The 27,926-nt window shown below is 46.3% G+C and overlaps 1 protein-coding gene across 9 annotated transcripts in view; it reads right to left on the bottom strand.

The window, feature by feature from the left end:
• Window positions 1-27,926, bottom strand: part of PDZD2 (PDZ domain containing 2) — a 478,150-nt gene that overhangs the window by 98,899 nt on the left and 351,325 nt on the right. For 4 of the 9 annotated variants that reach the window (XM_015139787.3, XM_078004636.1, XM_015139789.3 and 1 more), the window contains 4 exons: window positions 26,295-26,796; window positions 14,581-14,723; window positions 9,354-9,486; window positions 3-155 (listed from right to left, as the gene is read on the bottom strand). In XM_015139787.3, coding sequence (XP_014995273.3) covers window positions 3-155; window positions 9,354-9,486; window positions 14,581-14,723; window positions 26,295-26,796 — 931 coding nt within the window. The remainder of the gene's footprint in view (window positions 1-2; window positions 156-9,353; window positions 9,487-14,580; window positions 14,724-26,294; window positions 26,797-27,926) is intronic. The other 5 variants (XM_078004638.1, XM_015139791.3, XM_078004639.1 and 2 more) reach the window with 2 other exon arrangements.

The following is a 27,926-nucleotide window of genomic DNA, read 5'->3' as shown; positions in this document are numbered from 1 at the left end:
ACTGCTCTCTGGACAGAAGAGCCGGTTCCTTCGTCCTCCTCCCCGTCTGCCTCCTGGTCTTCGTTATCAGTCCAGGAGGACACGTCTTCTACCGAGCTGGTCAGATCCGGCAAGCTCTTAGATGTTAACCTGAGGAGGTCCTCCGCAGAGTTTTCCTATGGGGACACAATTAAAGGCCCATCCATGAATCACTCCCCAGAACCAAGCAGTTCTTGAAGGCAACCTGGCAGAGTCAGGCTACATGCTCCTAACCCAAAGACCACATGGAGTAAATGTTCTGTCTGCAGGGTTACCTCAAAGGTCAGGGGTGTGGACCCAATTTAAACCCAAACCCATTTTTCCCCCCAGAGAATGTGTGATTCTTAGCTGTTGTTTTTTTTTGTTTTTTTTTTTTTTTCTTTTTGAGATAGTCTTGCTCTGTTGCCAAGGCTGGAGTGCAATGGCGAGATCTCGGCTCACTGCAACCTCTGCCTCCCAGGTTCAAGCGATTCTCCCGCATCGGCCTCCCAAGTAGGTGGGAATACAGGCATGAGCCACCACACCTGGCATTGTATTTTTAGTAGTGACAGGGTTTCACCATGTTGGCCAGGCTGGTCTCGAACTCCTGACCTCAAGTGATCTACCTGCCTCAGCCTCCCAAAGTGATGGGATTACAGGTGTGAGCCACCACACCCAGCCTTTAGCTCAGTGTTTCTATGGGCAATCCAAGCTCCCTGAATTTAAGATCCCTTTATAAAACAATTATTATTTTTTTAATCGACAAGATCTCGTTCTGTCACCCAGGCTGAGTTCAGTGGTGCAATCACTGCAACCTCAAACCTCTGGGCTCAAGTGGTCCTCCTGTCTCAGCCTCCTGAGTAGCTGAACTACAGGTATGCACCACCATGCCTGGCTAATTAAAAAAAAGTTTTTGTAGAGACAAGGTCTCACTATGTCACCCAGGCTGGTCTCGAACTCCTGGGCTCAAGCCATTCTCCTGCCTTGGCTTCCCAAAGTGCCGGGATTACAGGAGTGAGTCACCACACCTGGCCCAACATCCTCTGCTGGCATCCCCTGGGCTGCTTTCAGGATGCTGTGTAAAGAAGAGGTCAGCATCCTTCTTTTATTTATTTATTTTTTTTGAGACAGTCTCGCTCTGTTGCCGAGGCTGGAGTGCAGTGGCACAGTCTCGGCTCACCACAACCTCCACCTCCCGGGTTCAAGCTATTCTCCTGCCTCAGCCTCCCAAATAGCTGAGACTACAGGCACACGCCACCATGCCTGGCTAATTTTTGTATTTTTAGTAGAGACGGGGTTTCACTATGTTGGCCAGGCTGGTCTCGAACTCCTGACCTCGTGATCTGCCTGCCTTGGCTTCCCGAAGTGCTGGGATTACAGGTGTGAGCCACCGAGCCTGGCTAGATCAGCATCTTATAGAGCTGCTTCTGTCCCGCTCTCCAAACTCATCCCCCCTTCCCCGACTCTCCCCATCAACCCACTCTGATGCCATACTGCCTTCCAAACCTTTTGGACTCCTCCTTGCCCACTGCCTTTTCCGCCAGCAGCTCCCTCTGCTGGGACCACCCTTCCTTTCACAACTGAGGCCCATGTGGGCAAGGCTTGAGCACCTCTCCTTCTGAAAGCCCACCTGGGTCATCTCAGGAGCCACTCCATTTGCCCCTCCTTTCTTCTCTCAAGTCTTTGACTACTGCTTTCATCCCCTTGCAGTGTGTCTACTAGTCTATCCCCCCTGTGTGTCTGAGAATTGCTCCCACCTAACACCATTTCCATTCACTGCTGTGTACCCAGGCCTAGCCCAGAGCTCACATATCCATGATCTTCTCCTCCCTGCTCCTGTGCTCATTTCCCCAGCATATGCTCATTAGAAAGAGATTCGACTGGCTGGGCACGGTGGCTCACGCCTGTAATCCTAGCACTTTGGGAGGCTGAGGTGGGTGGATCACCTGAGGTCAGGAGTTCAAGACCAGCCTGGGCAACATGGTGAAACCCTGTCTCTACTAAAAATACAAAAATTAGCCAGGCGTGATGGGCAGGCACCTATAATCCCAGCTACTTGGGGGACTGAGGCACAAGAATCCCTTGAACCCGGAAGGTGGAGGTTGCAGTGAGCTGAGACTGTGCCTCTACACTCCAGCCTGAGCAACAAGAGCGAAACTCCATCTCAAAAAAAAAAAAAAAAAAAAAAAAGAAACAAAAAGAGATTAGATTGTTGAATCAAAATGTCAGATAAGGTCTTTTCAGTGAAGGCAGTCCTTGAACAACTTTTAAAGGTCAACAAAAATACATGGAATCAGACTCCATTTATTTATTAATAATAATAATTATTTTATACAGATGTAGTCTCGCTATGTTGACCAGGCTGGTCTTGAACTCCTGGCCTCAAGCAGTCCTCCCATCTCAGCCTCCCAAAGTGCTGGGATTACAGGCATTAGGGACCGCACAGCCCAGACTCCATTTGGATAAGACTCTGAAGGGGGCATCGCCAACACACAGCCCTTTGACCTTATGTACAGGTAAGGCTAGAGTAGGCTGTAAGATGCAGGTGAGATCAATGAAGGCCTCGCTGCAAATGGGACCACACAGGAGCCAGAGCCTTCCTGGGAAATGCTGCAGCACAGGAGGGCCAGGGACCAGGGAGGGGGCTGGGGCTGCAGAGCGAATCCATGGCTCTAGAAAGAGAGCAAAAAGAGCTACCTGTTCTCTCCTCAGTCCTTCACGTCAGCCATTTCCACAAGGAAGAAAACACACAGAAAGTCTTAATCATATTTAATCACATGGCTTGAGGGTTGACAGAAAAGAGGACAAAAAAATAAATGAATGAAACCCATCTTAAACAACGGATGTTACTAAATATTAGCAAGCCGGCACCTAGTGACAGTGATGTTTGTTGCTAGTTTCATGTTGGTTCCACCTTCGAAGTACCTGAAGATAATTCATTTTGGATCAGTAATTGTGAATACTATATTGTTAGGCCTTATCTAAGGGAAGGGAAAAAAGAAGTGAGTTCAATCCTCTTCTGTGATGTCAATTCTGCTTCTGCTAGATTAACCGAAAAGAGTTTTTCTTTTTTTTAAAATCTCAACTGACAAGTAAAGGCATAGCAGCTACAGGACAGACTACTCTGCGGCCATTAAAAATGGTGCTGAGGCTGGGTGTGGTGGCTCATACCTGTAATCCCAGCTCTTTGGGAGGCTGTGGCAGGTGGATCAGTTGAGGCCAAGAGTTCAAGACCAGCCTGGTACTAAAAATACAAAAATTAGATGCAGTGGCACGTGCCTATAGTCCCAGCTACTCAGGAGGCTAAGGCAGAAGAATAGCTTGCACCTAGGAGGCAGAGGTTGCAGTGAGCCAAGATTGTACCACCGCACTCCAGCCTGGGTGACAGAAGGAGACTGTCTCAGAAACAAACAAAAAAACGTGCTGGGCCCGGCAGTGGCTCATTCCTGTAATCCCAGTACCTTGGGAGGCCTAGGTAGGCAGATTGCTTGAGGGCGGAGTTTGAGATCAGCCTGAGCAACACAGAGAGAGACAGCCTCTACAAAAAATTGTTTAAATCCATCTCAAACAAACAGTAGCCATGTAGGGTGGCACATGTCTGCAGTCCCAGTTACTTGGAAGGCTAAGATGGAAGGATCACTTGAACCCCAGGGTTCCAGGTTGCAGTGAGCTATGACTGCACCACTCAATTCTAGCCTGGGCAAAAAATGCAAGTCCCTGTCTCAAAAAAAAAAAAAAAAATTTGTACTTCCTAATGTGGATTCTTACGGCATGCTGTGAAAAAGCAGGTTAAAGTAATATGTAATAACTATGATATTAATAATGTATGTAATAAGCTAAAGGTAATAAAATGTGATAACCATAAGGCAAACATTTCTCCAGTTCCTGCTATAACCAGCTACACTGCTCAGGGCCCTTGATATCTCTCTTTTATTTTTTTTTTTGAAACAGAGTCTCACTCTGTCATCCAGGCTGGAGTGCAGTGACACGATCTCAGCTCACTGCATCCTCTGCCTCCTGGGTTCAAGCGATTCTCCTGCCTCAGCCTCCCTAGTAGCTGGGATTACAGGTGCACACCACCATGCCTGGCTAATTTTTGTGTTTTTAGTACAGACGGGGTTTCACCATGTTGGCCAGGCTGGTCTCGAACTCCTGACCTCAAGAGATCCGCCCACCTTGGCCTCCCAAATTGGTAGGATTACAGGCATGAGCCACTGCGCCCGCTCCCTTGATATCTCATTTAATCCTCCTAACATCATCCTCATGAGGTAGTTACTGGTTCTCACTATACAGGGAAGAAAACGGAGAATTAGGTGAGGTAACACCTTGGCCAGGACACGCAGCTTTTAAAGGGCTGTGCTCGATTTAAGTCCAGGCAGGACTGCCTCCAGGGTATATGATGTTTCCTTGTATTTGACTCTGTTTTACAGAAAATGTGTATGTACATGTTACACACACATACACATGTTCCCAGCTGGAAGGACACTCCAGTTAATGGATAGTAAGTACTACTGGTAGTATTACGAGAATTTCATCATCGTCTTCTTCTCTGTAATTTTTGGGGTTGTCTACATTTGATACAATACATATATATTACTTGTTAATAAAAACCAAGTGTGAAAAAAGCAAAAAAAGTGAGCAAGAGATCTGTACTGTTATATGTTGCTTCCAGGAATATCAAAACTAACTTATATATTCTGAGTTTATTCAGTCAATAAAAACGTCCTAAGCTCCTACTCCTATAAGCAAACAATCTATTTGTGTGAAAACATGAGCCATCCTCTCCACAAGAAAGTAACTGCTGTATTTCCAAAACAATGCCTTAAAGCTTTGCAACAAGGTGACCATTATCCATAATAACAATAGTTGACATTTTAGTTATTCTTTATATTCAGCAAATCAAAAGCTCTCCCCTCCCTCTTCAAGTGTGAAGACAGCAAGGAAGCTTGTGGATGACTTGCTCTTGTTGGATAAAGAAGAGAAACATTTCAGAGGCTCCTGAAGGCTGCCATCTTTTTTTTTTCTATGTGGATGAGGACCTTGGATGGTGTAGATGAAGTTTAGGAGCAGCAGGCAGCTGCTGTAGCAGTTTATTGCCTAATTGTAAAACGGAGTGTATCGGAAGAAGAGAAAGGCCTCACTCCTCTGAGGCCGGGTCAGTTTTAGGACCATAGCTTGGTGAAGATACCCAAGGGTCAATGGATTGACAACTTGGATAGACACCCATTCTTTGGCTCTGGAATGCCACTCAGCCCCATGAGGACGCAAGCAAGTGTCCCTAAAAGTCAAAGCCTCTAGCAGGAATGCATTATCTTTTTCTTATACCATTGGCTCTAGTTTCCTTTATATTTTATTTATATAAAAGCAGCTTGGTGCATGAGAAACCGTACGAACTCTGAAGTCTGGTGGACTCAGGCTAAAACCCGATTCTGTGACCTCAGGTCAAGGTAATTAACCACTGGGATTGGTTTGCTTTTGTTTTTTGAGACACGGTCTTGCTCTGTCACCCAGGCTGGAGTGTAGTGGCACGGCCATGGCTCACTGCAGCCTTGACCTCCTAAGCTCAAGCAATCTTCTTGCCTCAGCCTCCCAAGTAGCATGGACTACAGGTGTGTGCTAACCATGCATGGCTAATTTTTTATTTTTATTTTTATTTTTTGTAGAGAAGAGGTCTCACTATTTTGCCCAGGCTGGTTTTAAACTCCTAGGCTCAAGCAATTCTCCTCAGCCTCCCAAAGTGCTGGGATTACAGGCATGAGCCACCATGCCCAGTCCAACCACTTGGAACTTAATACCATTCACTGAATAAAAAGAACTAAAAGCACCTGGCACCCTGTGTACATGGTAGAGTGCTTTCTTCCTTTAAGTCACATACATGGCACCTGGCACATGTAGCGTGCTTTCTTCCTTTAAGTCACATACATGGCACCTGGTACATGTAGCATGCTTTCTTCCTTTAAGTCACATACATGGCACCTGGTACATGTAGCATGCTTTCTTCCTTTAAGTCACATACATGGCACCTGGTACATGTAGCGTGCTTTCTTCCTTTAAGTCACATACATGGCACCTGGCACATGTAGCGTGCTTTCTTCCTTTAAGTCACATACATGGCACCTGGTACATGTAGCATGCTTTCTTCCTTTAAGTCACATACATGGCACCTGGTACATGTAGCATGCTTTCTTCCTTTAAGTCACATACATGGCACCTGGTACATGTAGCGTGCTTTCTTCCTTTAAGTCACATACATGGCACCTGGTACATGTAGCATGCTTTCTTAAGTCACGTACATGGCACCTGGTACTACACGTAGCGTGCTTTCTTCCTTTAAGTCGGTGTGTCTCACAGGGAGCAGGTATCATTGAGGAACCAGTTTTCAAAGCCCCTTCATTATTTGCTTTACCCATGAGTGGCCTGCCACCTTTTTTTAAATCTTCTGTTTTGTGTTTGTGGACAATGGCTTGACAAAGAAAAGCCATCCCCTTCCCCATTTTCCAAACTAGCAGGAGAGGCTGCATGTGGTTGCTCATGCCTGCAATCCCAGCACTTTGGGAGGCCAAGGCAGGTGGATCACCTGAGGTCAGGAGTTCAAGACCAGCCTGGCCAACATGGCAAAACCCTGTCTCTACTAAAAATACGAAAATTAGCCAGGCATGGTGATGGACACCTGTAATCCCAGCTACTTGGGAGGCTGAGGCAGAAGACTCGCTTGAACTCGGGAGGCAGAGGTTGCAATAAGCCGAGATCATATCATTGCACTCCAATCTGGGCAACAGGAGTGAGACCCTGTCTCAAAAACAAAAACAAAAACAAAACAAAAATGAAAACAAAAAAACGAACAAGAGAAGGAAGTCAGCACAAGAAATGCAGGTTTAGTAGTACATGGTAGAATGCTCATGCAGAGACCCATGTTCAGCACACGATTTTGAGGAGGTGGGCTGCGCAAATGAAACACGCTTTCTCTGCAGACGTATGCCTCTGTGTGTGTGTGTGGTGTGTGTGTGGTGTGTGTGGTGTGTGTGTGTGTGTGTGGTGTGTGTGTGCGTGGGGTGTGTGTGTGTGTGTTTATAAGACCCAAAGATGCTTTCAGGCTCCCACTTCATCTGGCAAAATGAGGAACTTGTTTCTCCTTCTCTTGCAGCATTTCCCTCCTTGTGGAATTCACCAGCTGACAGAGAGAATCCCGGGGTTTGTTCTGCTGCCCCATTTCCAGCGCAGAGCTACAGACAGCCCACAGGCAGATGCTCTGGGTGAAGACATGCAGGGAGCACAACAGACTCAAGAGAAGGCCCCAAGGTGTCCCTTGGTATCTCTGGAAAGGGAGAAAAGGACCTATGAATGGACAGTGGTCTCAACGCCTACCTCCAGGGTCTCAAAGCCCCCTCTTCCTGCCAAGTCTTCACCAGAGCTCTGTAGATAGACTGTCTTTGGAAGTCTGAGAGTCTAGGTCAAGGGCTTGGGGTAAAAGGTGTAAAGAAAGGAAAGCAGATTTTTTGGATAGCCCAAAATGTTCTTCTAATGTATTTGTTCAATACTCTGAAAATCAGCAATCGATCTTGCAATTTAAGGGGGAAAATATAAAGAGACCTATGATGCCAGGTTTGAAAGAACAACAGAGATAATGGAAAAAGGATTCCCCACATTAGTGAGAGCGTCATGCTGCACAGGGCTAAGAGGGTGTGGCCTCATCCCGTCGTTCCTGGCTGGAATTGGAATAAAGTCTCATGGCTCCACTTCACCACCTCCTCGGCCACACAGACTCTGCTCTAGTCTCATCAACAGCACATCGGCCTACAGCTCAGACATACCGGAGGTCACCGCCTCCTCTTTCTCACCAGGCCACATAGACTCTGCCGTAGTCTCATCAACAGCACATCGGCCCACAGCTCAGACACACCAGAGGTCACCGCCTCCTCTTTCTCACCACAGTTGTGAAGTCCTGCAGACTTTAGCCAGTGCTTTAAGAAGGAGATGCTGGGGCCCAGAACTGGACACTATATTAATGCACTCTAGGGTGGGGGTAAAAGAAACTCTGGCCTGCCTGGGGCCTCAGGACCTGCGGAGGACCCATGGAGAAGAGGTGGCAGGGAGACAGGGGACAGACACTGGGCTGGGCATTAGGGCCTGGGTCCTGGCGCTGCTGATGGCATGGTGGCGTCTGCAAGATGGTAGCGGCCATGGAAGCTCTGCCTCACCGTCTTCATTTGTAAATTGGCTGGGCAAACAGGATTCACAATGCTTCCTCCAGCTCCAACACTCAGAGGCCACAAGTGACAGCAGAAGCCACGGGCTGCCCTTGGCGGCCCCTGAGCCTGTCTTCCCTTTCCAGCTGCCAGGCTTCCAAGTCTCCTCTCCAGCTCCTCCTGGAAGAGCCGCCAGTCTCTCCACATTGTCCTTCCTTCCATCTACCATTTTCTTTCTTTCCTTTCCATCTGTTCTTTCCTTTCCATCCCCTAACACTGCAGTCTCCAACCTTTTTTGGCACCAGGGACCAGTTTCATGGAAGACAATTTTTCCAAGGATGGTAGGGGCGAGGGGCATGGTTTTGGGATTAAACTGTCCCACTTCACATGATCGTGCATTAGATTCTCATAAGAAGTGTGCAACCTAGATCCGTTGCGTGAGCAGTTCACAACAGGGCTTGCGCTCCTATGAGGATCCAGTGCCGCTGCTGATCTGACAGGAGGCGGAGCTCTCAGGAGGTAATGCTCACTCACAGGCCGCTCATCTACTGCTGCATAGCCCAACTCCTAACAGGCCATGGACCAGTGCCCATCCACAGCCCAGGGGTTGGGAACACCTGCCCTAACATATACATACAAAAACTCTTAAAGGGCCAGGCATGGTGGCGCACGCCTATAATCCCAGCGCTTTGGGAGGCTGAGGTGGGTGGATCACCTGAGGTCAGTAGTTTGAGACCAGCCTGACCAACATGGAGAAACACCGTCTCTACTAAAAATACAAAATTTGCCGGGTGTGATGGCATGCGGCTATAATCCCAGCCACTTGGGAGGCTGAGGCAGGAGAATTGCTTGACCCTGGGAGGTAGAGGTTGCGGTGAGCCGCGATCACGCCATTGCACTCCAGACTAGGCAACAAGAGTGAAACTCCATCTCAAACAAAAACAAAAACAAAAACAAAAACTTCTTAAGGAAAGCCAAATAACTAACTGCCCTTCAGCTAACGGAATCCACATAGCGTTGCCCTGTGGAAGCAAGGCTTTTTCAATGGCCCAAGGTAAACGTATAAGTGCACACGTGTGTGTTTGTGTGTGTGTGTGGCATGGGAGGTGTGGCTCAACCCCAACTCACCACTGCCACCATTACGAGCACCAAAAAACAAACACGACCTACCTTACTGGCCACCACCAGCTGCACCATTCCCGTGGCGGAGCGAAGAATGGCCACTGCTTCCTCGTGGGAGAGCCCGACCAGTAAATGACCATTGATTACCAGCAGCTCATCTCCTAAGGACAGCCTGCCATCCCTGAGGAAAGGGAGATGGGAAAAAAATCCCTTGTCAAGACATTCTGGGCCTGAGAAGGGCCACTTTCTGGAGCTAGGGAGGGTGGTGAGGAGGGACAGTTAAGATTGGGCTAAAGAGGACACTGTGATGGCCAGAGGCAGTTGGGGATGCGACTGCTTTATTCGTGGTGCCCAGATTCCCATCAGAGGATTCCCTCCATGATTTCAGGCAGTGGCTCAATAATATGCACATTAAGGTCACCAGCCTACCGGGCATCAATGTCAGTGAAACTCCCATCCAGGTGGAGATGGTGATAGAGGAACCAAGACCCCAAGGTTTGAGGAGAGTTGAGTCATTCTTTTCTTAATCCTCCCCGCCATCCTGCCCTGATGACCGAGTCACTGAGCTGAGCTCCGAAAGAGCAGAGATATCCTAAGCCCACCTGCATTCCTTTCCTAACGCACTGCCCTCCTCCCTTCCCAGGTGACGTGAACCTGACCAGATGTCCTCTGGGGCACCTGTGATTCACACTACACTACATGGGACTGTATCTCCCAACAGGGGCACCTGTGATTCACACTACACTACATGGGACTGTATCTCCCAACAGGGGCACCTGTGATTCACACTACACTACATGGGTCTGTATCTCCCAACAGAGTTACAGGTCCCTGAGGGAAAAGTCTCTCACTCTCAGCACCTTGTTCTTTTTCTTCTTTTTTGTTTTTTTAAGTATGTTTGTGTGTGTGTGTGTGTGTGTGTGTGTGTTTGTTTTTGAGACAGAGTCTTGCTCTGTCATCCAGGCTGGAGTGGAGTGGCACGATCCTGGCTCACTGCAGCCTGGAATTCGTGGGTTTAAGTGATCCTCCTGCCTCAGTCTCCTGAGTAGCTGGGATTACAAGTGTGTGCCACCAGGCCCGGCTTCAGCTCCTTTTTCATCCTTGAGTCTCTCCAGCCAAGCCTCATATGCAGAAGGACGAATAAAAAGAAAGAAAAGAAAAGAAAGGAAAAGAAGAAATAAACTGCCTAAACTGCTGTCGCTGCAGGTATCAGACCTGGGCTACAAATAGGGTGTTTCTTTCCTTTAAATTAAATTATGGCTGACTCTGAGCTTTCTTCCCACTGGGCTGGCAGGAGACTCAGCTGTCACGGGGACTGCCTCCCTTCAGGTGGGTCAGGGCTCGGTGTGGCGCAGTGCCAGAGCACTGGGCAGGCCCCTTGAATCATGGTGAATCAACAGTCCTGTGGATCCCACCAGAGCCTCCAGTGTCTGATCTCCCAGGATCCCAAAGAAGCCAGAGGTGGCTGAATGTGGGACAGGAAAGCTGGTGAGGCAGAGAGACCTTTAGCCTCGGATCCCACTGCACTCACTAGAGCAAGCTTGGCCAACCCGTGGCCTGCATGTGGCCCAGGATGACTTTGAACATGGTCCAACACAAATTTGTAAACTTTCTTAAAACATGATGATTTTTTTGGGGTGATTTTTTTAAAGCTCATCAGCTATCGTTTGTGTTAGTGTAGTTTATGTGTAGCCCAAGACAATTCTTCTTCTTCCAATGTGGCCCAGGGAAGCCAAAAGATTGGACTTCCCCGTTCTAAAGGCTCACATCAGCACCCAGCGTGCTGCCATGAAACACACGCACGTCTCCGACACGCCCAGAAGCCCCGTTTCTCTCCAGTCCCCTGGCTTTCCTTCAATGAATCAACTGACGTCTCTTCTTCCATCCTTTCCTTCCCTTCCTTCCTTCAACAGCTTTTCTCTCACTTTCTGTCTCCTTCCTCTAGGGCACGTGCCGTTGTCTTTTCTACGAATTTGGGCTTTAACAGAAGACAGGAGACACCAGAGACCTCTGATACTCTCTGTTTCTGTCCTTCAAAAATTCCTGAAGCAGAGAAATGCTACGGGCCCCACTAGTTGTTTGGAATGGTGGGAGATGGGGAATGGGAAAACCAAGAAGAAACAAGCTGGAATCTCAGGAGTTGTGTGGGTGGGCCACTCAGGAGCTGTTTCCTATGGGAGGAGAGGGATTCAGGAATCAAGAACGCAATGGTTCAGACCAGTGTCCTGGGCTTACTTATTCAGAATGCCATCAAGACCATCCCTGTCCCTTGGGAGGCTGGGGTGGATCACGAGGTCAGGAGTTCGAGACCAGCCTGGCCAACATAGTGAAACTCCATCTCTACTAAAAATACAAAAATTAGCTGGGTATGGTGGCAAGTGCCTGTAGTCCCAGCTACTTGGGAGGCGGAGGCAGGAGAATCGCTTAAACCCAGGAGGCGGAGGTTGTGGTGAGCCAAGATCACACCACTGCACTCCAGCCTGGGCAACAGAGTGAGACGCCATCTCCAAAAAAAAAAAAAAGACCATCCCCATCCCTTTTCCTTTTCTTATTTCCCTCTTTCATTTCTTTCATCTCCTGTTATTAACTAAAATGCCCCGCTTGTGAATCATATACCCCAGAGGCTCAAAGAGACAGGCACACAACTCCAGGCTAAGAATGAAAGGAAAATGATGAGACCCAATAGAAATGGCTCAGATGGGAAATAGACAAGAACAGTTCTAAGTTTATCTCTGGGCACAGGAATTTCCTACTTGCCAGCTTGCTAAAGGAAGACTAGAACTTAAGACCTATGATTAATGGGAAACTGTCTATCTGACAGGAGCTCCTCAAAGCATATGTCACTTTGGAAGTTCAATAATGCTCTTTGGAGTAAAAACCACCTAGGGTCTTAATCCTTCAATAATTACTACCACCCAGACAACTAACAATTGCAGTTAATCTTATCTCTACTTTAGTGATTAGCATCCTCTTCTGTAATAAGAGAACTGATGAGCATAAAAGACTTTGCTGGTTTTTGCCCTGGTCCTCTTCTTAAGTTTTCCATTCTTCAGACTATCTATCTCCAGCTCCTTCGACTGTACCTCATGTGACATCCTTCTGCGTCCCCTCCCAAGCCTGGGCAGGCCAATACTGGTCTGGTTTGCCACACCCCTCTTAGAATCAGGGTACCTGAGCTGAACACCAAGTTCCAGACTAGTTTATAAAAGATGATCACCTCGCTCATCAATGAAACTCTCCCTTTATACGCCTACTGTATACTGTGGGCATACAATATACGTACACGCCCCACCAGGCCTTGCCAGTTGTAGACACCCTATGTGCGTGGAAGCAATTAGCTAGCAGTTAAGAGTCAGCCTGACATTTTGGGATAGCTACATCCTTCTTACTCAAAATAAACTGTTTTGCACATGCTCTAGCTAAACATTCCTCTTCCTACTTCAGATCATTGTTCAGATTAAAACAAAAGTGTGCCGGGCGCGGTGGCTCACGCCTGTAATCCCAGCACTTTGGGAGGCCAAGGCGGGTGGATCACGAGGTCAGGAGATCGAGACCATCCTGGCTAACATGGTGAAATCCTGTCTCTACTAAAAATACAAAAAATTAGTTGGCCCGTGGTGGAGGGCACCTGTAGTCCCAGCTACTCGGGAGGCTGAGGCAGGAGAATGGGGTGAACCCAGGAGGCGGAGCTTGCAGTGAGCCGAGATCGCTCCACTGCACTCCAGCGTGGGTGAGAGCGAGACTCTGTCTCAAAAAAAAAAAAAAAAGTGTTTTTTTTGAGACAAAGTCTCTTGCTCTGTCACCCAGGCTGGAGTGCAGTGGCACAGTGATCGCTCAATGCAGCTTCAATCTTCCAGGCTCAAGTGATCCTCCCACCTCAGCCTCCTGAGTAGCTAGGACTACAGGAGTGTCCCAACAAGAGCAGCTAGTTTATTTTATTATTTTAGTTTAGTTTAGTTTAGTTTATTTATTTTTGAGACGGAGTCTCACTGTGTCGCCCAGGCTGGAGTGCAGTGGTGTGATCTCGGCTCACTGCAAGCTCCACCTCCTGGGTTCACGCCATTCTCCTGCCTCAGCCTCCGGAGTAGCTGGGACTACAGGCGCCCGCGACCGCGCCTGGCTAATTTTTGTATTTTTTTTAGTAGAGACGGGGTTTCACCGTGTTAGCCAGGATGGTCTCAATCTCCTGACCTCGTGATCCGCCCGCCTCGGCCTCCCAACGTGCTAGGATTACAGGTGTGAGCCACCGCGCCCGGCCCATTTTATTTTATTTTTTAATTGAGACAAAGTCTCACTCTGTTGCCCAGGCTGGAGTGCAGTGGTGCGATCTCGGCTCACTGCAACCTCCGCCACCCGGGTTCAACTGATTCTTGTGCCTCAGGCTCCCAAGTACCTGGGACTACAATCACACACTACCACACCTGGCTCATTTCTTTGTAATTTTAGTAGAGACGGGGTTTCATCTGTTGGCCAGGCTGGTCTCGAACTCCTGATCTCAGGTGATCCGCCTCGGCCTCCCAGAGTGCTGGCATTATACGCGCACCCGGCCACTATATTTTAATTTTTACTTTTTGTAAACACCAGGTCTCACACCATGTTGCCCAGGCTAGTCTTAAAGTCCTGGGTTCAAGCAATCCTCCCGCTTTGGCCTCCCAAAGTGCTGGGATTACAGGTGTGCGCTACCGTACCTGACCTACAAAAGAAGTTTTGAGGTATGAATTGTTTTCAGATCGTAAGGAGAAAAATTCACATTTACTTAATTTTCCTTCCACATCTGTATGGCAGAGATACATATATCTAAGTATGCCTGAAATCCTGATAGACCTGACAAGTGAAGCCCCAGTGCTGTGGGCTTCTGTGGTCAAACGGAAAACCAATCACTTTCCCAGGTCATTAGTCAAGTCTTATAGGAGTTAAGATCTTAGGAATGCGGTGTTCTCCTCAGCAGCATATCCTCAGTAAGCAGCCTCATATCGTCTCAGCACGTTAGGATAGGTAACACTCACTTGAAACTAAAACTGTACTGTAAAGACATCCAATCTCTCCTTGTTTTAGAAGATCCTGCAGTACCTTCTGCAATTAGCCATTTCCTGTGCTCAGAGGTGTGTTCAATTCGAACCACTCTTGCCTGGTTTCCTTCTGTGCTCCAGCATAATCTTTATGAACTGTAATCACCAGGGCTTTGAACAAGTGGAAGAGGGCCTGCACCAGCGGGGAGGGAGGGGCAAGGACAGGAAGCGGAGGGACGGGGGAGGGGAGAGGGTTATCTAGTCACCTGTGAGCGGCACCTCCTTCCTTCACTTGAGTGACAACGATAGCGTGAGGTGAGCGCTTTGATCCTCGGCCTCCACTAACCTGAATTCCCAGCCCATCCGATTCTTTGAGCAGCTCCATCTTCCATATTCGGCCAACTTCCTCCTTGGAAGAAAAAGTGAGCACACCATGAAGGAGGTTGACAGACACACGGCATTGACACGGGAGAACGGAGCTGTCACGTCTGGCCGGATATCCATCACTTGTCAACAGATAATCACAGATTATCACAGGAGAAAAGAATTCTGCCGATTGGACCCAAGTCTTTGGCTGGCAGTGCTGTCCAATAGAACTTTCTGTGATCATGGAAATGTTCTATATTTGAGCCATCCGATATGGAGCCACCAGCCACAGGTGGCTATTGCATGCTTGCAATGTGCTAGTGGCAACTGGGGAACTGAATTTGTAACTGAATTGAATTCTAGTTAAATTTCAAGAGCCACCTGTGGCTAATGACTATACTATGGGCAGCACAGCACAGTGATGATTAAATTTCCTGAACAGACTCCTGTTAAGTGAAGCTGCTTCTGCCTGAAACCTGGATGCCACTGTGCATGTAAACACTGGCTGTTTCTGGGTTCCTCTGACTTCTGCACAGCTACTAATTAATAAAGATGAAAGGAAGGCAAAGCTCAGGTCTTGCTGCCAGGAGACTTCAACTAGTTGGAACCCAGCTCTGCCATTTGTAACTTATGAAAGCCACCTAATGCTTAAAAGTCTCAGTTTCCTTGCCTCTAAATTGGGAATTTAATATTTCCAGGTTTGTTCTTAGAATTAAATATTTGTGCAAATAGGTGGCAGTACAACACCCAGTAAATAAATGTTGATAGGTAACTATATTACTTACATATACACATATGAGCATATTAATGTTAAAAATACCATATTGAGGGCCAGGCACCGTGCCTCATGTCTGTAATCCCAGCACTTTGGGAGGCTGAGGCAGGCAGATAACCTGAGGTCAGGAGTTTAAGACCAGCCTGGCCAACATGGTGAAACCCCGTCTCTATCAAAAATACAACAAATTAGCTGGGCATCATGGCAAGCTCCTGTAATCCCAGCTACTCAGGAGGCTGAGGGAGGAGAATCACTTGAACCTAGGAGGTGGAGGTTGCAGTGGGCCGAGATGGTGCTACTGCACTCCAGCCTGGGTGACAAAGCAAGACTCCATCACCAAACAAACAAGCAAGCACACAGAAAAACAAAAAACACCATATTGAATTGAATCTCAAACTTCCTTAAAACACATAAATGAGATATTTAATAGAGAAACCAAAACAAAAAATTAATTGATGAATTTGATACCCACTGCCACAGACTCTGGGCTGCACATTCCCTAAATACATTTAAGAAATGCTTCAACCCCTATACAAATCTTCTTAAAAAAAAAAATTACGCCAGGTGTGGTAGCTCATGCCTATAATCCCAGCACTTTGGGGAGGCTGAGGTGGGCATATCACCAGAGGTCAGGAGTTCAAGACCAGCCTGTCCAACATGGTGAAATCCCATCTCTAAAAAAGATACAAAAAAAATTAGCCGGGCGTGGTGCTGGGCACCTGTAATCCCAGCTACTCAGGAGGCTGAGACAGGAGAATCGCTTGAACCTGGAAGGTGGAGGTGAACCTCCCCCCCCCCACACAAAAACCCAAAAACAATAAATAAATAAATAAACTAATCAATGTCTCTAAGCCATCTGATTGCTGATAGCCTTTCTGCCTTGGTTTATCCTCCGTTTGTCTGCTTGCTTCACTCAAGGACACACACATATGCTCACTGCAAAACCGTTGACTCTCCCAAGCCCTTAGCTATTTAGAGAAACGAAAGCAAAACCTTCCAAAGTGATTTACTTTGGGGTCTCACTTCAGACTCACCCCTGTAGTTCTTTTTAGCCTTAGCTATATGGGCCTGGCTCACAAGACATATGAAACAAAAGCCATTTTCATATGAAACAAATGACATATGACATATGACATATGAAACAACATAGGAAACAAAAGCCATCTGCTTTTAACATCCATCATGAAAAGTGCAATGGAACCATTAAGGTCCAACATGGACAAAGCCATCAGCCCCCTAGAAATAGGCAACCTGCCTGTTCAAGCTGCTTACAAAGGAGAAAGAATGTGTGGCATTTAGAAAATTTGAAATACACAGTCAGAAACTGAAATGAAACTTCATGCAACAGTAAAAAAAGCAGATGTCGAGCAGTCATTGATGTGCAGCAATAGGAATGTCTGGGGAAATTATTAGCAGACAGAGACCTGTTGGATCCCACACTCCTTCGGGTACCGCACCGTTCGGTGGGGTTCTGCTATCCCAGGAACAGACACTGGTGCCAACTATCTCCTCCATCCCCTGACCACAGTCAAATGAAGCCTGTCTGGCCAAATGTAACTTCAGAAGTCACTGGCTTACCACAGTAGTTCATGAACTTGTCAACGATCTCTATTTCATCCAATCACCTCATTTTGGACTCTACGGTTTCTGGTTTGCTGCCTCTGACCTCTGGAACACCTTTCCCTTCCCCATTCAGAAACATCTTCCCTGGCCTTCTAAGTCTCTCATTGCTCTACTACTTCCAAAAAGCCACTCTTGAGGATCAGTACAGCCGCCAAGATGGCAACTTTCAACACTTCCAACGGGGCCCTATGGCCTAGCAGATACCACTGAAAAGAACAGAATCAGGGATGTGCTGACTGGACGTTGTCCTGGCTTTCTGGGCCTCCCACGCCAGCATAGGGAACAGCCCTGTGGCTGCCTCACGACACACATGAGAGTAGGATGGTGGCTTTTTTTTTTTTTTTTTCCATGGAAGATATGTTCTGACTGCTGGGGTCTAGAAGATGAGTGTTTCTTCCAGGACAGAAAAGCCGTGGACCTGTTTCCCAAGAGCAACAGGGACCATTCTTAGAGTCCAGAAATAAGAAAATCTATTTGGGTTTTAGCGCAAATTAATAAAAACCTATCCATCCCCCTTACTAATTTACGCCACCATTCTTTTCCCCTTTTCCCCTCCTCCTTGTCAAACAAAACATGTAAGTATGGTTAATGAAGGATGTGACAATACTAGGTACATTCCTTTCTAATTTTTAAATGCTTTTAGAAGTAGGACTTGTGACAAGAAACATGCAAAATGACGTTCATGGGAATAGAATATCAGCCTGAATGTATATATACACTGACCTAAGAGTTCAAGACACTTTCTATCAAGAGCACCCACATATCCACTCCATTTACCTGTCCCCAGCCGCCCAAAATCACAAAACTCGTTAAAAACAAAGTCATGCAAAACACGTAACAAATAAAATTGGCTTCAGAGGGCAGAAATCACGTCTGTAATATAGCCCCCAACGACACTAGTCAAGAAACAGACCTTCTTTTTCACTTTTATCCAATAACGTAGTTTTTTTTTCTTTTTTCTTTTCAAAATTGAAAGTAGGAAATAGGAGGGGAGTATCCAAAGAAATTAATGCAAGTTTCCTCACCTTGGAATTTCTGATCATTTAATGAAGGGAGTTCAGAGGACTACAAAGGAAGACACAAGCAGCAAGAAGTAAATGTTAGCAGTTTTTTTTGTTTGTTTGTCTTTGTTTTTCTTTTGAGACAGGGTCTCACTCTGGAGTGAGTGCTGGAGTACAATGGTGCAATCTTGGCTCACTGCAACCTCCGCCTCTTGGGTTCAAGCAATTCTCCTGCCTCAGCCTCCCGAGTAGCTGGGATTACAGGTGCGCACCACCACATCCATTCAGCGAATTTTTGTATTATTAGCAGAGACAGGGTTTCACCATGTTGGCCAAGCTGGTCTCGAACTCCTGACCACTGGTGATCTGCCCACCTCGGCCTCCCAAAGTGCTGAGATTACAGGCGTGAGCCACCGTACCTGGCCCACAATTGTCAGTTTTAAATGTATTTGCCTACAGCAGCGTTCAGTAAAAAATAAAACCAGTGTCTGACACTTAGTAGGCTAAAACTTGTACTGGCCAAAAACTAACAGGCCAACTTAAATATAACGATATTAAGGATATTTCCAATTACCTCCTTTAACAATTCCACTTGGGTAACCGATATACACCTTAGTACAATCAAAACTGGACTTTTTCCTCTCTTGCTCCTGGCTTTCCCATCTCAACGGGAACAGCATTATCCTCTACTCATGCTAAAGATGATCCACAAGCCTAAAGTCCATGAGGTATCTTTGATTCCTTCTGTTTTACCTCCCACATCTGAACCACAAGTACCATTTGTAGAGTCTAGTTCCAAAACAGATCCCACACCCACCGACTTCGGCTCATCTCCCCCGCCACCTCCCCCTTGTCAAAGTGACCAGCTCCAGTTTGGTCTCCCTTTCAACTTTTCACCTCCTACAATCCATGATCCTCCATCAAACTTCCGAGGGGAATGTTTAAAAAACACAGGCTGTGATGCACTCAGCATAAGCCCTCCAACAACTTCCCACCGCACCAAGAATAAGGTTCAAACTACAAGGTGGCATATGCGAACCTCTGTAATGAGCCCCGATCACACCTCCTGAATCGTCTCCTAGTGCCCAGTGTCTTTTCTCTTGGAACACTCTATCGTTCCTGCCTGAGGGCAGATGCTTTTGCTGGTTCTTCCCTGGGAACATTCTGCCCCAGACTGTGCAGGGCTGACCTTTTCTGACACTCAATCCTCAGCTCAAACACTGCCTCTTTACTGAGATCTTCCTGCTCTGACACCCAACATCAACCAGTGCCCTGCCCATGACACTGCCCAGCCACCTTTCACTTCACCCTGTTTTATTTCATTGGCTCGTCAGCTTCTGACACTGTGATTCGTGGATTTGCTGATTTATTGTTTGTGGTATGCTGTAAACGCTGTGAGGTAAGAACATTGTCTGTCTTGCTTACCAACCAGTTCTCTAGCAATTACAACAGTGTCTACCACATAATAATGATATCCCATAAATAGCACTGAAGGAACAAATATAGAATGTTTATCCACTAATCTTACGGTTCCATGACAGTCCTTGTGACTGAGGTTAAGAAGCTCACACAGATGGGAGATCTGTCTGTTTGCCAGTGTGTTCAATGTGTGAACCCTGGTCCAGTTGGAGAGACCGAGTTCTGCAACAGACCCTGTCTAGACAGATGGTTTGGGCATTTGTTTTCTTTTATATTAGCTAAAAGGGCAACGAGACTTTGTCAGCCTATTGAGAAAAAGCCAAACCCTGAAAAACTGGATGCTATGGAGTCTTCTGCACTAATGTTGTTGGAGTGTTACCCTTTCCTGTAAACTGCCAATTACTGTGTGAGTTCACACATGCATCCCTTCACTGAAGACAACGAAGGGATTTATTTACCAAAACAGGAGCGTACATTAAAGGGAGCTGTCTCACAGCATTTAAATGACCTCATTACTGCTGGAACCAAAAAGAAAACTTTACAACAGCAACTTTGCCCCATATGTGAGAAGACACAATCCAACCAGAATCTTGCTACAGTAAGTGCTCCGGCTCTAGTTGCAAACCTTTCCTGAAACCGTTTGCTTACACCTTCTTATTCAGAATGATCAGTAAGACATGGGTGAGCATAACATCAGAGCTGGAAGTCCCTTAGTCATCAGACCAAAATGCTTAGTTTATAGGTGAGAAAACAGAAGCCCAGAGAAAGGCCGCAACAACCTGAAGGCCACAGTGCTGGGGATGGCAGAACTGAGGCAGGAACTCAGGGTCCCATCTCCCAGGACTAGTACTCTTGGGGCCTTCATAAATATCTACAAGGCACTGAGCTAAGATGGGAAACAAAGACAAAGAAGGCCCCGCCCTGTACTATTCACAATAGCAAAGATATAGAATCAACCTAAGTATCTATCAATGGCTGACTGGATAAAGAAAACGTGATATACACCAGGCCAGGCATGGTGGCTCATGTCTGTAATGCCGGCACTTTGGGAGGCTGAGGCGGGCAGATCACTAGAGGTCAGGAGTTCGAGGCCAGCCTGGCCAACATGGTGAAACCCCTTCTCTACTAAAAATACAAAAAATTAGCTGGGCATGGTGGCATGTACCTATAGTCCCAGCTATTTGGGAGGCTGAGGCAGGATAATCGCTTGAACCCGGGAGGCAGAGGTTGTAGTGAGCTGAGGTTGCGCCACTGAACTCCAGCCTGGGCGACAGAGTGAAACTTCATCTCAAAAAAAAAAAAAAGAAAAAAAAAAAAAAGAAAATGTGATATATACCATAGAATACTCCTCAGTCATAAAACAGAATGAAATCATGTCTTTTGCAGCAACATGGATGGAACCAAAGGCCATTACCTTCAGTGAAATAACTCAGGACACAAAGTCAAATACTCCATGTTCTCACTCCTAAGTGGGAGGTGAACAATGGGTGCCCATGCAGAGTGGAATAATAGACACTGCAGACTGGAAAAAGGGGAAGCGGGGTGAGAGCTGAAAAATTATCTACTGAGTACAATGTTCACTATTCAGGTGATGGGTACGTTAAAGCCTGAACTTCATCACTATGTAATATATGCGTTGAAGAAATCTGCACCTCCATCCCCCAAATATATAAAACACTTTTTAAAAATCAAAGGTTCTGCTCTTAGGCTACTGGGGACACAACGAGCCAAATGGTAATTGGAATACGTGGGGCTCGGGCATGAATGAAGGCCAGCAGAGGGTACCGCAGGAGACAGAGGAGGAGATGGCTAACCACAGAGCAGGTGGCAGGAATGTCACGGAGGCCTTCTAGAGGAGGGTGTCTTGAGGCTTGGTCCCCCAGGAAAGGTAGAAGCTAAGCGACACAGGAGAGGGAAGAAGAAACCAGGTAGTGAGTGCAGCACTCGCAAAGGCTCAGAGGTGACAGTAAGTATGGCTTTTGAAAAAGCTTGCAGTGAATTCACTCCAAATCAGGGAGGAAGAAAGCATAAGAAACTGGACATCAGGGATAGCTTCCAGATGGGGGTTAGTTACCAGAAAGGACAGGCCATGAGAAGCTTTCAACTTTCAGCCCTACCCCCATCTTCTGGAGTCAGGGGAGAAATGCTGGAGTTTGAGTTAACAAATGATCGTGCCTTCGGGAAGAAGCCTTCATACAAATCCCTAGAGTATGGGGTTCAGAGAGCTTCCAGGTTGGTGAATACATCCACGTGCCAGGAGGGTGATGCACCCCCCTCACCCCCACCCTCCTCCACAGGGACAGAAGCTCCTGTGCTGGGAACCCTCCGGACCTCACTTTATGCAATTCTTCATCTGTATTCTTTATTATATAATAAACTGGTAAAGGCAAAAAAGAAAAAAAGAAAGCAGTGAGAGATGGACGCAGACAGTTAAGCAGGAATCAGATAATAAAGGGCCTCGAATGACTGACAAGGTGTTTGGTAACAACCATGAAGGCCAAGTGGACCCACCAAACAGGTTTCAGCCAGTGTGTGTGTGTGCACACACATGTATGTTGTGCACCTATGTGCATGTGTGTGAGTAATGAGATGTGCTGTTTAGAAAGGTCCCTCTGGTGGCAGTTGGGACAGTGGATGAATGGGATAGGAATGGGGGGCGATGTCCCAGGTAGGGGAGTACTATGACAGCCCAGGGGCGAAATGAAAGCAGCCTAGCCCTGACCTGAAGTTATGGGAGTAAAGAGAGAGGGAGGGTGAGCTGCAGGATTTCAAAAGGAGCTACAGTTGATGGAACTTGGTGATTGACCGAACATGGCAGAAGGGAGCAGGAAGTGCTTCAGGTGACTCCAAGATGACCAGCTGTCCCGTTCTCCCTAGGACGGAGGGTTTCCCAGGATTTTCAGTGAGAAACCAGGGGAAGTTCTGGACAAACCAGGATGGTTGGTCACCCCATTGAATCTCATCAAACTTCCAGCTTGGGCAAACTTTGGGGACGGGGAGACCTAGAGCATTGGAGTGGGTTCAGTGCTATGGGAAAGGGATGCGCTAAGTTTTAGGCATGATGTGAAATATCCAACATGGAGACATCCTGCAGGCAGTGAGCACAAAATTCAGGGGGCTCAGGAGAGAGCTGAGGGCTGAGACACAGACTTGGGAGATGTCACCAGGTAGGACAATGTAAGTTTGCCCAGTGGCCATCAGGGCTCAGGAGAGAGCTGAAGGCTCACACACAGACTTGGGAGATGTTACCATGTAGGACAATGTGAGTTCACCCAGTGACCAAGGGGGCTTCCTGGAAAAGGACCATCCTCAGGCTGCCTCTGATGCAAACATGAGGGCTCATCAGGGAGATGTTCTGAGTGTGACGCTCCTTCTGAGTTTTCTACCCGTTTCTGCAGACGCAGATCCGGGCAGCCTGCATGAGACTCTGCTGAACCACTTACAGAGGAGGCATAGGAAAAGGGTCTGGTACTGTACAGGGTAGATTACGATTCCTAGGGAAATACTACAAATGTACCCATAGACATTCCCGCCAGTCATGAATAAACTGTCCTGCTTGGCAAGTGGTAGGGTTCTTTTTTTGTTATGTGACTACATTTGGTTGTATTCATTTTCAACATGTAGCATTACAAAAATACATTACGTTCTATATAAGCAGATTTGCAAAAAGTCTCATCTTAGAGCAGTAAAGATCTTTGCTAAGAAGATAATGAGGAACTTTGAACTCATGTGTAAAATAGTTTGTCTACGTCCTAGGAGATTCTGTTTCAGAGCATAAATCCAACTTTGCCTTTTTAAATAGTAATCTGCTTGTATATGTATTATTGTGAGTTAATGTTTTATAGAAAATACCATTTTTAAAAAAGAAAAATTTGTTTAAAGGAGATATATCTCCTGTTGCTCTATTAAGAGGGAACCGGATGGAAAAGGCAAGACTGAGGGTTTATTTTAATGGAACATTTTCTTAGAACAAGTAACAGTCTATGAAAAAGAAGTGCCTGACAAACAAAAATGGTCTGAATGCTTATGAGCTTTTCTGTCATTTATTAATTTTTTGCAGCTATATTAAATCATTATAAAGGCAGAAATGGAAAAATACTCACATGTTTAATCTCCCATTATTCAAATGGAACAAAATTTTCCCCCCTAAAGGCTTAAGAGGTAAATAGGCATTTTCTGTTTTTTCTGGAAATTCCATTTTAGCATGACCTTGGTCTCTGTCCTGGAGTAAAAATAAAAATCCCAAGAACCTAAACAGTCTTGTGTGAAGGTCTGTTGGTTCCAATTCGGGTGCCACCAGAATGTGGGGGAAAGCTGTGAAAATCTACTTTTTGCCAACTGGGCAAGTGCACCTAATAAAGATAACTTTATGGTTGAACAGGGTGCTAAAATATTTGAGCCTGAGAAAACGTGTGGTCCATTCTGATTTACCAAGGCAAAAGGTATGACCTGGTGCCAAAACTCAGAATATGAATTATAAACAGTTACAAAGAATGCAAATTCCAGATGGCAAGTCTCCCCTTTCTATAGGCATACGGCTTTTTAAAAAATGCCCTAAAGGCAATGGATCACAGTTTGGTTGTTTTCACTCTTTCATTTATACCTCATAGGATGTTTGACCTTGAGCATAAAAACTAGGCAAAGGAACTCTGATATGTGTAGTCTTCAAATAGCGAATCCAGAAGTTCAATTTTAATTAAATTTATTACTAGAATTATTATGCTTAATTAAGGTGAGCAGAGGATGAGTAATCTCTTAAAAGTTTAGGTTTTGTTTGTTTTTGAGACAGTCTCACTCTGTTGCCCAGGATGAAGGTTAGTGGTGCGAGTCTTGGCTCACAGCAACCTCCGCCTCCCAGGTTCAAGTGATTCTCATGCCTCAGCCTCAGCCTCCCGAGTAGCTAGGATTACAGGCATGTGCAACCATGCCCAGCTAAGTTTTGTATTTTTAGTATTTTTGGTTTTGCCACGTTGGCCAGACTGGTATGAACTCCTGGCATCAAGGGATCCACTTGCCTCGGTCTCTCAAAGTTCTGGGATTATAGGCCTGAGCCACTGCACCTGGCCCTTTGTTTGTTTTAAAATCATTCCAAATTATTTCCACTGTGTCCTAGGTCAAATGAAGGCCTATTCTTTGGACTGTATGTGAGATTCAACCTTCTCTGGTGCTTTAAACCTTCAAATGATTAAGGGAGCCAATACCCACTACCTTATTTTGCTCACATTAGGCTTTCTGTGTATGCACAATCTAATCATTAGGGAAGAAATCCTATCAAGATAGAGTACGCACTGATAAGAAACACATTATAATACTTTCACAGCAATTAATTTGGAAGAGGTATATATTATAATCTTTTTTTTCGTCCTTAATCCTTTTTTGGGGGGAACTCATAAAATTGGTAGCAAGTCATTGATGGAGACATCAATTTTTTTCTTAGTCACACATTCTATTTACAAATAATGCCCTCTCTGTGTCTACTTTATGAAGGTCACCCCGCTCCTCAAATGAAGGAACATAACCTCTTGAGAGAGGGGTTACTGTAATGTTTTTCAACCCATTGTACATTTGGCTACAATGGCAGAAATCACACTTACTCCCAGGGCACCATTTCTCAGCAGACAAAACTCAACTTGATACTTTTTGGTTTGTTTTTTTGAGACAGGGTCTTGCTCTGTCACCCAGGATGAAGTGCAGTGGCGCAATCTTGGCTGTAACCTTTGCTTCCCAGACTCAAGCAATCCTCCCACTCAGGTCCCCAGCCAATTTTTTTGTATTTTTGGTAGAGACAGGGTTTCACCATGTTGCCCAGGTTAGTCTTACACTCCTGAGCTCAAGCAATCCACCATTCTTAGCCTCCCAAGGTGCTGGGACTACAGTCACCAGCCGCCACACCTGGCCTCAACGTAATACTTCTACACCCATTTTGATCTTTATAACTTTCTCTTTCATCCCTAAAGGTTGTCTCCTGAGTCAGAGAAGAAACCACTCAGCATACACATCGGTAATTTATCGTTTCAACTGCAGCCTGCAGGAATATCTAGGAAGATTCTTGGAATGAACATGTCTACCCTAAAGAAATGTAATTCTCATAAGATAGAATGTTGGTGATAATGAGGGAGACCATTTGAGGCTAGAAGCTTACCCCTTATCATTCAGAATACACCTAAAGGCAAAGCAGAGGCGGTAACCAACCTTGACCCTCACAGCTGGATTTCATAGGATCAGAGATTTCTGTCAAGCTTCCAAATTTGCCTAGAATTCAGCCATGTAATAACACGATCCCATGAAAACATCACTACTTTTGAACTGCTAAAAATAAAAGCAGATGCTTCCCTGTGTATTGAATACCCTTCCTGTGTAATACTGAGGCTTAGATGTTTGTGGTGTCAACTGCCATGAGGAATTCTTGGCCTTGCAGCAGCAATTCCACCGGTGACAGCAGCGATAAATAATGATGCAGCTAAGTACTTTATCTGGACCTCACATGACTCAAATTTTAACACAGAAGGCTTGAGTTTTCCACTTAGGATCACTTGACTAGCTCTTTATTTATGTAGGATAAAATGACTGGAGGTTTTTGTCATTCTCCTCCAATCACTTTTCTTAATGCATTTGTTGGCTTCTCAATGCGAGGTCACCTTAGGTCTATTTTTTAAACCTTAAAAGCAACTTCAAACAATATTTCTTTTAAAATTCTGGTTCTGAGCCCAGCTTGTATTTCCCACACGGGCTGGGCTGCAAAAACAAACAAATACAATACATAAAATTCTGGTCCTGTAATCAAACCAAACCTTACCCGTGCCAGGCAGTCGCTCGATTGGAAGTCCGTCTTCCCACCTTTTGAGAAGCGGCGTTTGTCATTGCTTGTGGTCAGAGGAGCATCTGTCTTTGGAATTCTATGCTCTGTCCCTCTGTCCACTTCTGACCTCTCTAGATGGGGTCCAGCCACCTCCTTGAGAGAATCTGGGCCATTTTCTAGCTGAAAGACATGGCCATTTCCAAGTTCAGGGTCAGGGCCGTTCTCCAACTCAGTGCTGGGGTCACTGGACACCTCACAGCCAATGCGGCCCTTGGATTCTTCAGGGGCCTTGTTGGCAGGAGGCCTGGAGATGACCCCAAACTTTCTGGTTCGTTTTCCCTTTTTCGCAGTTCGGTCACCCAGCTCCAAGGTAGGTGCTTCTCCTGGTTCAGAGCTGTTGCTACTGTTGCCATTATAAGTGGAGTGGGCTTTGTGCTTAAAGCGACGCAGCATGATCAGGTAGATAAAGCCGCCATTCCAGCACTGCTCAGCCAGGTAACTGCAACAGACAGACAGGTGCCAGTTAGAACCCCACGCACCCTTCCTGGACAGCACAGCAGACAGAAGCATTCAAGGGTCCACCCAAGTGACAACAAGTCGGCCGATGGACTGAGGTATTGAGCTTCCTAAAGAGATTCACCACCCGATTCACTCTTTTAATCTGTCATAATTGATGCAAACAATTACTCTCAAACTCCCAAAACAAACACAAAACCCCATGAACTAGAAATGACTAATTTAAGTACCATAGGATCAGGAGTTGGAGAAGGATTTTTCTAGGACCAGAGCCAATGCTAACATATCATTAAAAAATAAAACACTTCTTCACTGCCACCATTTCTTGCATCGGAATTATGCTAGGCTCCCATCCGTATAGTTCCAATGGAATGAAACTCTGAGTCCCCAGGGTAAAACATGGATAGAGTGGATTAGGGGAAGTATAAAGTTCTGCTCCTAGGAGCAAATCATCAACAGCACAACAACAGGAGCCCATGCCTCATGAGTAGGGGTAACAGCCAGTGACTGGTATTAAAAGCCAACTGATGGATGGGTACAGTGGCTCACACCTGTAATCCCAGCACTTTGGGAGGCCCAGTGGGCAGACTGCTTGAGCCCAGGGGTTTGAGACCAGCTTGGGCGACATAGTGAAACCCCATCTCTACTAAAAATGCAAAAATTAGTCCAGTGTGGTGGTCCGTGCCTCTGTAATCCCAGCTACTTGGGAGGCTGAGGTGGGAGGATCACTTGGGCCTGGGAGACAGAGGCTGCAGTGAACCGAGATCATGCCACTGCATTCCGGCCTGGGTGACAGAGTGAGACCCTGTCCCCAAAAACACAAAACAAAACAAATAGGCAACTGGCTAAGTAGGCGCTGGTGGCAACCGTGCACTGTGTTGAATGAGGATCGGGCTCCTGTCTTGATAACAGTCCTAGTTTGGGCTGATCATAGCACACATGGAGTGTCATTTCCAGTCTGGACATCACATTAGGAGGAGCACTGACAATGTGGAAAACACATAGACAAAGGCAGACCAGGACAAAAGGCTGTTGGAGACCGTGTCAACCAGGAACAGTTGGAGGAATAAGAGACGCTCAGCATGGAGAAGACAAGGGTCAGGGTCAGCCGCT

Source organism: Macaca mulatta, chromosome 6 (assembly GCF_049350105.2).
Source record: "Macaca mulatta isolate MMU2019108-1 chromosome 6, T2T-MMU8v2.0, whole genome shotgun sequence".
NCBI lineage: Eukaryota > Metazoa > Chordata > Mammalia > Primates > Cercopithecidae > Macaca > Macaca mulatta.
This window is presented reverse-complemented; position numbering and strand designations above follow the sequence as displayed.